The sequence below is a fragment of the Triticum aestivum genome, chromosome 4B (assembly GCF_018294505.1).
Source record: "Triticum aestivum cultivar Chinese Spring chromosome 4B, IWGSC CS RefSeq v2.1, whole genome shotgun sequence".
NCBI lineage: Eukaryota > Viridiplantae > Streptophyta > Magnoliopsida > Poales > Poaceae > Triticum > Triticum aestivum.
In genome coordinates this window covers 614,664,926-614,673,865 of record NC_057804.1, presented here as the reverse complement: position 1 = coordinate 614,673,865, position 8,940 = coordinate 614,664,926, and the positions used below count along the sequence as shown (strand labels likewise).

The 8,940-nt window shown below is 41.7% G+C and overlaps 2 protein-coding genes across 3 annotated transcripts; one reads left to right on the top strand and one right to left on the bottom strand.

Annotated features, from left to right (window-relative positions):
• The first annotated feature begins 510 nt into the window (after nt 1–510).
• LOC123093594 (protein PXR1) lies at nt 511–1,419 on the top strand. Its single transcript, XM_044515584.1, has 3 exons — nt 511–600; nt 696–740; nt 859–1,419. The coding sequence occupies exons 2-3, from the start codon at nt 696–698 to the stop codon at nt 1,105–1,107; spliced, it is 294 nt and encodes a 97-aa protein (XP_044371519.1). The 5' UTR covers nt 511–600; the 3' UTR covers nt 1,108–1,419.
• A 253-nt stretch (nt 1,420–1,672) lies between these two features.
• On the bottom strand, nt 1,673–6,880 carry LOC123093593 (hypersensitive-induced response protein 1). Of its 2 annotated transcripts, none has more exons than XM_044515582.1 (6): nt 6,584–6,880; nt 4,859–5,054; nt 4,490–4,610; nt 4,229–4,320; nt 4,057–4,153; nt 1,673–2,275 (listed from the first exon to the last, which is right to left on the bottom strand). In XM_044515582.1, exons 2-6 carry the CDS (start codon nt 5,045–5,047, stop codon nt 1,920–1,922), a joined length of 855 nt encoding a protein of 284 aa, XP_044371517.1. In that variant the 5' UTR covers nt 5,048–5,054; nt 6,584–6,880; the 3' UTR covers nt 1,673–1,919. The 2 variants fall into 2 exon arrangements, with proteins under 2 accessions (XP_044371517.1, XP_044371518.1); XM_044515583.1 differs by lacking the exon at nt 6,584–6,880 and adding an exon at nt 5,587–5,866.
• Between the last annotated feature and the right edge of the window lie 2,060 nt (nt 6,881–8,940).

Below are 8,940 nucleotides of genomic sequence, written 5' to 3'. Positions count from 1 at the left end.
AAGGGGTGATACCCACTATTTTATCTTGCATCTTGAAGTTTCTGCAATGTGGCCCCAATCAAACCCATTGCACGAACAATGTTTTGACCTTTCCATTGCAAAGATTGTGACAACTTATTAGTCTTGCCTAATAGTTTGATCTTAAGATGCAAGTGCAAAAAGACCAAAACTTTTGATCAGAGGAATCATGCCACCTATTGTTATTCTTTGTGTTAAATTGTCGACATCATCATGAATGTTCTTTAATACTTGCAAAATAGATTTCCGTATCATAATAAACCCGAAATAAAGTAAATTGATGGATGCAACAACGCGTGCATTACTATTTTTAGTTGGATGATGAAACACATGTGGGTTTGCTCCCTTTGTCGAGACTTTTCCTCTTATCCAGACACACACCGTGCCCAAATTAATCCAAACAGAACTAATTATAGAACTAAATTGCTGCAACCAACACAACTATAAAACTGGATTGATCGAAGCAAACATTTAATTTACGGTTCACAGGTGTCGAAGCTTATTTACACTTATATAGGGATCAATCTGAAACAACCAGAATTTATCTCTGTTTTCACCAGAATCATTGTTATCTTGACAAAGGCAAGTTAGCTTCCTTTGCCGCTACCCCTGAATTTATTGATTATGAATCGAATCCATGTCCGAATGCTAATCCGCCCTGCTGCCCCAAAATGCAGATGGAAGCTACAGATGCAACTCACCCCAAGGAGAAGAAGGACAAGGTAATCATCTGAAACTTGCATCAAATAAATGAAATGTCTCAACAACCACATCAATGCAACGTGCATGTCATAAAAATGCAGAAAAGTCTGATGAACACGTACGTTCTTATTCATTAAGGAACACGCCAGAGAGGCCAAACCGGCGAAGGAAAAGAAGGACAAGAAGGAGAAGAAAGAAAAGAGCAAGGAGGGCAAGGAAAAGAAAGAGAAGGTCGGAGAGGTAACTGACACGGCCAAGCTGAGGGCAAAGCTAGAGAAGATCGATGTGAAAATCGACGACCTGAAGGCGAAGAAGCAGGAGATTGTGGCTCGACTCCTCGAGCTCGAGGGTAAGGCAGCAGAGGCTGCAGCACCAGCGAGCGGCTGAGGTTTCGATGGGTTGTTGCTTGAGAAGAATGAAACAGCTTTCAGGCAATGCATGCAGCTAGTGAGTGACATATCCACAAGTTGGTGCAGGAATTGTTCGTTCGACTGGCATATATTATTGTGCTTTAATCTTCCTGGAGCTACATATTTGCATCCAGCATTGCATGATCATCTAGATTTTGGTGCACACAAAGTTGTCCACCTTGTATCAAATCCGTGGTAAACTGTGGCATGAATGTACCTCTTAAAGATTTTTGGTATTGGACACGACCTTTCTTGAAATGTGGAGTATCGAAGTCTGCATTTGTTTTTACATCAAGTGGGGAGCAGGGTGCGAACCTCTGCTGCCATTCAGCATAGAGCATAACAAGCTGCGGCTCACATGACAATACAATGAACTGTGGTTCACAATACGATGAACACACACAAAATCCAAATACCAAATAACATGTCATTAAGTAGTAAGAACGAGAAACTGGGGGCCTATTCGGCTAAATTTCAGTGGGAGGAGCTTCGGAACAATCTCCAAAATTCCAAGGTTTCAAAGAGTTAAATGACAAAACTAGTAGCAACATAGAAATTATAGTATAATAACCATATAGTAACATATAACACTCTCAATTCACAAATAGTTGCGAACACAGTGATAGCACAACTGATATTTTTTACAGATACGAGTTGCACAACCCAAGCAAGTACTGATATTAACATCCATCTAGGCACAACCTCACCTCACCTCACACATAGTATAAGAATAAGCTGTATGTACTTAAAAGTATGCATATAAAAGTGGCATCCATTTTCCAACACTCCTCAAACCATCCTGCCCTGGAGCTGACCATCTCGTATCTGCGAAGCGATGTCTTTGACAGCGCCAGGCCCGTGAGGGATGAACACTGCTGAAGACTTGGAAGAGGCCCCAATGTCCTTCATGGTATCGAAGTACTGGGTCACCAAAACCATATCCATGACATCCTTCGAAGAGGTCCCAGGCACATTCTCAGAGAAGGCGAGAACACTGTCTCTCAGCCCGTCCACTATGGCCTGGCGCTGCCTTGCAATACCCACACCAGCCAAGTATTTCGATTCTGCCTCACCTTCAGCCCTCTTGATCTGCAGAATCTTTTCCGCCTCGGCTTTCTCAGTGGCTGCCAACCTCATCCTAGCAGCTGTAACATAAATTACAATATAAAAGTTAAAAGCTGCTAATCCAACATATCTGGTAATATGTGCTGCAAGGTTATAAAGCTGTACAGCACATACTTTTCAGAGGGATAGCATGAAACAGATATAACAATCGTGAAAAAAGTTTAACTTGTTCTTGAGTAGTAATTGACTAGAACAGTTTGTTACAATCAAACATAAAGTAAAACTGCAGTTACATGGCCGTGCAAGCCATTCAAAACACATATGTACATCTGTAACCCACTCATTTCCATACTCAACTATGACCTTCAAAACCGAAGTGTGAACGAAAAACTAGAAGAAATATTGCCTCCTATTTTCAATATGAAGGTAAAAAAATAAGAAAAAGAGAAATTAGAAAAAAAAAATAGTTTTGGGAGGAAATCAAGTACAAATGAGCCCTCTTATTAAGGAAAATCAAAATGATAGCCTTCCAAGCCATTCTCATTTCAAAAGCAAAAGATCACCATTGCAGAGACATCCTTACACACTATGCGGTTGGTTTAAGTGCATCTCTCTCCATAGAGGACGGACAACCACAGCATGAACATAACTATAATATAAGAGTAAATTTCCATAACTGATAGTTTCATATACTATAATATCAGAGCTACAAAATTTAATTTGTGTTTCACAGAATTACACATACTTGAGGGCAACGTCTCAATTAACTACACATTGGTTAAATTCCTATAAATGCAACAGTCTGGAATGTAAGATGTACCTGTCAATGTAATTGTGGTAGAAGGGAGTCCAAGAACAGTGAGGAACAGAGGGAGTAGGCTAGCATATTTTGTAGGCTAGGTGTTTAGATGGGAGTTCGTATTAGGAAAGGTTGAAGGAGTCCAACTGTATTAGGAAAGGTCAAGGGTGTATGCTGGTCTACCATCCACTATATAAGGATGTCATGTATCTAAGGTTAAGCCAAGAAAGAACGATCTATCTATTATTCTACTTCCCCAAGTTATTCTCTCATCTAAATACTCAATCCCTCACGGCCATACCATTTGGCTATCTTCAGCATGGTAGTTATCCTGTTGTGGATCAAGGTTCACAAGAGTAATAGACATCTAGTACATACACTAAGCCAAAACGTGTTCAGTTCTATTAAACTCTGTACTTATCTGACAACTTTGGAGAAGAAAAAAGTGCAGGGAAGAAGTAAGACAACTTATGTAACTTGAGATTAATTTTTAAGTTGATTTAGCTAAAAAAATAGCCGTTACATGATATCAAGTAAATAACAACTTGAAACAGATGCATATGTCTGCAAGTTTAATCTGGGTACCTTTAAATCTTCTAAACTATTTTAAAGCATAGGTTGCTACTTGATTTGACTTTCCAAAGTAACTCAGTTTATTGGTTAAAACTGTCAAAAATTACACATTTGACACAAAAAGAAACAACCTGAAGGGTGTGGGTCCCTTGTTTCAATTAAACTGATTAGCAGACCTGATGCCTCCTCATATAGCAGGAATGTATCATGTGTGTGTGTGTGTTTTGTTGAATTACAGCGCTGTGGCAGGATATGTATAATCGTGTGAAACTTAACTTAGTGTCGATTACTCAATTTGCTGACTACTCAAGGCCATGCCCAATGACTCACTTCATTTTTTTCTTTCAACATGAAAAAGAACTATGTTGTTTCTTGGAAAGCAAATAATTGCTCCAAATGTGAAATGTAAAACCAGACAGTTTTTTTTAGCTGGAAAACTAGACAGTTGATACTACCAAGAATAAAAACGGTAAATGATTTTGTACATGCCTGCATTGATCTCATTCATGGCTCTCTTCACATGTTCATCTGGCTCAATATCAACAATCAGAGTTTGCACAATCTCGTACCCGTAGGCAGACATTGCCTACATAAAAGGTAAAATTAAATTAGTAAAAATCTACCATATGATTTAGAAGACCGATGCATGATGAACAAAAACCTTTTCAAGTTCATCCTCCACAGCCCTTGCTATTTCATTCTTCTGCTCAAATACATCATCCAAGTTCATCTTTGGAACGCTAGCCCTGATCACTGAACATGATGAATAGAGTTCCATTAGCATTAAATGAAGAACAATAGTAAACATAGAACCACAATGTTCAGGTGAATACATAATGGGATGAGAGAACAAAGCAGATGAAGCGAAGTTGTTTGTGCAGTGAAATTGTGCATTGCAATTCAAATCATACAGCAATATTACCATCAAAGACATAGGACTGGATTTGCTCCCTGGTGTTGCTAAGCCTGTAAAAGGCATCAGATGCCTTGTCAGCAAGAGCACGGTACTGCACAGATGCCACAACGTTGACAAAGACATTATCCTGCAGATTAATCATGATATCCATCGTCAGAGAGTTACAAGCTTGTAAAGTTATTTCAAGTTTAAATTGTAGGTATCCCATTCAGATGAGGAAGCATAGATATTGTATGCACGTATTCTCAATGACACAGAATGAATAATAATATGGAATGAAAACAGAACTTCAAATAAGTATTTCACCCATGCATGAAAATGACTCCTCGGACCTTCAGCCAAGTACAAAACAATAATCAAATACAGCAGAAGTACCTTGGTCTTGGTTTCGCATCGGACGTCAAGCTGCTGCACACGCAGAGAAAGATATCCAGCAATCTGCTGCCCTAGGCACCATGGCAAGCAGTGGCATCCAGGTTGCAGGATCGCATCAAACTTCCCAAAAGTCTCCTTGATGGCTACTGTTGATTGATCAATCTGTATCAAACCAAGTACCCCACCCATGGTTTATCTACAAAGGAAGAAACCATGGATTAAAAATGCTGCCATACGCAAAAAAAAGGTTAAAAAATATAATATTTTTGCGTGATTGGCTCATGACCACTCTTGGTGAGACTCTGCCAATGAATAAACGAGAGCGTCATAGAACTAAACCAGATAGTCATGGCTTTACTTACATAACGACTAACGTATGCATACGCTGGCTAATGTCTCAAATGAAAAAACCTGATTAGTTGCAATATGTAGTCATATCAGGGGAAAGGAAATAGTATTACAAACAACAATACGCAGATTATGTTGGAACAGCATGTCATCAAAAATGCAAAAAGAAAAAAAATCCACTCTCCTGTTTGATAGCCATATCTGGGAAACAGAATATCAATATCACAGGTTCCCATCGCAGCATACTTCAAAGGAATCTGAACGAGAATCCCAACTTAAAGGTACTATGGCAGCCCCAGGGAGAAGAAATAAAATCCAGCATACACAAGACACTCTTATGAACTACTAAAAGCGTGGAAAGAATAAAAGCGCACACATACGCTTCTCAATTAGTTCAGTGCAGGGTAGAAACCCAAGGCTTGTATGCTTGAGGGTGTTCTTGGGAAGTTGGGGTCTATACGAAGCACACTGCACATACATATATAGTGGGAGACAGAGATAATGCTCATCCCAAACGTTGTCTGCAGGATGATGCCAACTGGGGAAGCGCTTCTGATCACTTGTTTTGGTGAAAAGTCAAATGTTCAGCCCCAGCAGGCTCGTCCAACTAATAATCAATCATCACGGCACGTCGTCGCAATCTTTGACAGTGATATGCATCTGTGTCCAAGACAAAGTAAACAAGAATAAGCTGTACAGCCACTTGCCAGCGTCTTATCTTAGTATCCTACGCCAGTAGATATTTCGCAGCTGTGATGCGGCCACCGTGTCAACAACCAAGCAATTTACTAACAATAACATAAAGAAAAGATGCGATTGGCTGAAATCTAGCTGAAATTTCCAAGCCGTGGGTGGGCCGTGGCGACAGTCTGGAACCGGGTTTTGTATGTATGCAAGCAAGGATCGCACAGCAACGCCAGGAACAAGAGCACTAACAATAATATAAGGTGCCAAACAAGAAACATACTACTACTACATTCCTGATGTTCGTCGTTCAGCCCAAGAAACCCTAACAAATCGTCGGCGCGCGCAGGACGAGATGTGGTGTCGAATCCAAAGAAACAGTCGAAATTGGAAAAGGGCCGGAGAAAACACCAAGAAAAAAATGCCATGCTGTAATAAAGATAAGTATCCCCATCCCCACCACGAAGCAAAGAAAGAGAGCAGCTCGCCCAAATCACTGCCAAAATCGACCCCCCCCCCCCTCCTCCAAGAAAACCCTGGCCTGACTACCACGGGGAGGAGAGCAATGCCCAAGAAACACGCACGCCCGGTCGATTGACCGCAGGAAACCCTGGCCTCGACCGAAACCGCCGCCGCCGCGGCCGGCCGTGAGGAGATGAGATTGAGGGGGGTCAGGTCGGGCGGGAAACGAACCTCGCGGGAAGGGCGGCTGCGCGCTGACGAGTTCGGCTGGCTGGATTGGTTCGTCGCCGGCCGTCTGCTCTGCTGCCGCTTGGATGGGTTGGCTTCGTCGTCTTCTTCTTTCTTCCTCCCCCACTTATAGCCACGGCTGCGTGCGACGGTGCGAGTTCTTGATTGAGAGGGGGGAAAAACAGAGCGTGCATAGGGGAGGTCGTTGGCGCGTGGGCCGGACCGAAACGAGGACAAGACCTGGCCGGATTCGGCCGGCCCGTGGGTAAACTTGCCTGAAATTGCTCCAGCATCGTGTGTCCACCGCACACGCAAAGGCGTAATTTGACGGATGGGATGGAGAGGGAAACAGACGTGTGTGCTACAGCTAGCTACGCCGGGCCGGAGGCTTTCGCGGAAACTTCCCGCGGCTCCATTTCCACGAGGGGAGCCCAACATCGGTAATAATGGCTTTAACTCGTTTGGCCGAAAACGGAAAGACGTGTGATCCACAATAACCTCTAGTGCAACGGGAATCGGAATCAGTCAAGGATGGCAATTTTATCCACGGAATAGCCGCGGATATCCAACCCGAATGGACAGGGTTTGGATACAATTTTATACCCATGGGCAACATCCAAACCCGACCCGACTAATCGTGGATAGGGCATGGGTATAACTTTATACTCATGGATATATCCGAACCCGACCTGTAAGTATATACTTTGTCCGCTTTTCTTATTTATAATAAAAAATCAAAGGAAATTTCCCTAATCCCCACTGAGGAAGTACTCCACCGCTCCTTCCCATACTTATCTCCTCGGTAAATGACTCGTGAATCATCATTAAATATCTTCTCGTCTCCTCGACTCTTACTCCTGCGGACCTAGATATAGCCTACGTCGCCGTTCACATGTGGTGCCGCACTGCAGCAACCCACTCATCGGGAAGGTGGCTGGCCAAGTCCATCTCCATACATCCGCCCCACTCCTCCATCTCCATAGATCCGCCCCACTCCTCTATCTAAGCTTTTCCAAGCACGCAAGATACCACCAGTTCACATGTGCGGCAACGAGGTGGAGCACGACGATGCAGCGTGCGGCGGGGCACACGGCCAGGAGTATGGCGGCGTCATCGAGGTGCAGCGAGGCCGGTGACAACCACACCAAACAACCAACCATCAGGTGATCAGGGTAAGTTTTTTGTTTCTGCTCGTGTACATCTAGTGCTCTAGTGCATGGATATGCATGGCTACATGCTTGTTCATGACTTTGTATTATTAGTAATTGGAGTAGAGACCAAGAGATTCGCAGTGGTCAATTTATGTTTGTTAGTTGGTGGCAGTAAAAAAATGAACTTTACAACATGACCTGATATGTATTCTGTCCTAGTCAATTTCAGTCAGATTTGACTACAAATCTGACGAAAAAATAATATCCGACTGCAAATCAGAGAACAAAACATTGTAGTGGTCAATTCAAGTCGATTTTACTTTTCTACACATGACCTGATCTATATATATGCATCTCAATTAGTAATTCTTGTTTACTAAATCAGTCAGTTCGTTTTTGAATTTCAATCAAGTGGGTTATAAAAGATCTCACAGTCCCTTGCTTTATCTATTTCTTAATTTGGTTTTAAAAATTGCATTTTAGGTACATAATTTGTACGGTTCATACATTACGTACGTAGTTCCATTTTAACTGAAACGGAAGGCTTTCTTCATTGTATAGGGCAATGGCTTCTCATGATGGAGCACAAGGCGACGCCTGGGCTATCGTTGGGAATTTGTTACAGAGTGCTCCTTCATCACCTAAACGTTGCATTTCAAAGTGTTGTTGATGATGAAGAAGAAACTATGGTGACATATTCCACTCATTATAGTTGATTTTTACATGAGACAATATTTGTTTTTTTTCTTCATATTTTCAATTATTGTTCTTATGTTCTGTTCACATCAAGGATGCGCCCGAGTCTATCATAACTGAAGATTAGTGTGCCATGCGCTGAAGAAAGAAGATGATGCCTAAAATAATACATTTTTTCATTCATAATGAGAACTATGATGTACATATGTCTCCTGGTTGTACTTGTCATTATTTAATGTTGGACTATTCATATGTCATTCTCTAAGAAACTAAGACTGAGAAATTATGCTGGGCTATTCCTATGTCTGTGAGCATTTGAAAACTTATTTAATGTTGTGTTGTTGTGCAATGCCATTTTAAGAGAATCTGAGTCTTCATTTGAATGTTGTGCCATGTTATGTAATTTTTTAACGTATTATGTATACGTGTTTGATAGGACACGATGGATGTCCATCAGTTATGGATATCCATCGGGTTTGGACATGGACATAATTTTTTGCCCATGGGTTTTTT

Excerpts from the sequence above, each read along its gene's own strand:
- LOC123093593 (XM_044515582.1), bottom strand. The coding sequence starts at position 5,047 with ATGGGTGGGGTACTTGGTTTGATACAGATTGATCAATCAACAGTAGCC. Across the intron at positions 4,611-4,858 it reads GATGCGAAACCAAGACCAAG|GATAATGTCTTTGTCAACGT; the intron begins GTACTTCTGCTG and ends ATTAATCTGCAG. Across the intron at positions 4,154-4,228 it reads TGGAGGATGAACTTGAAAAG|GCAATGTCTGCCTACGGGTA; the intron begins GTTTTTGTTCAT and ends CCTTTTATGTAG.
- LOC123093594 (XM_044515584.1), top strand. The coding sequence starts at position 696 with ATGGAAGCTACAGATGCAACTCACCCCAAGGAGAAGAAGGACAAG. Across the intron at positions 741-858 it reads CCAAGGAGAAGAAGGACAAG|GAACACGCCAGAGAGGCCAA; the intron begins GTAATCATCTGA and ends TTATTCATTAAG.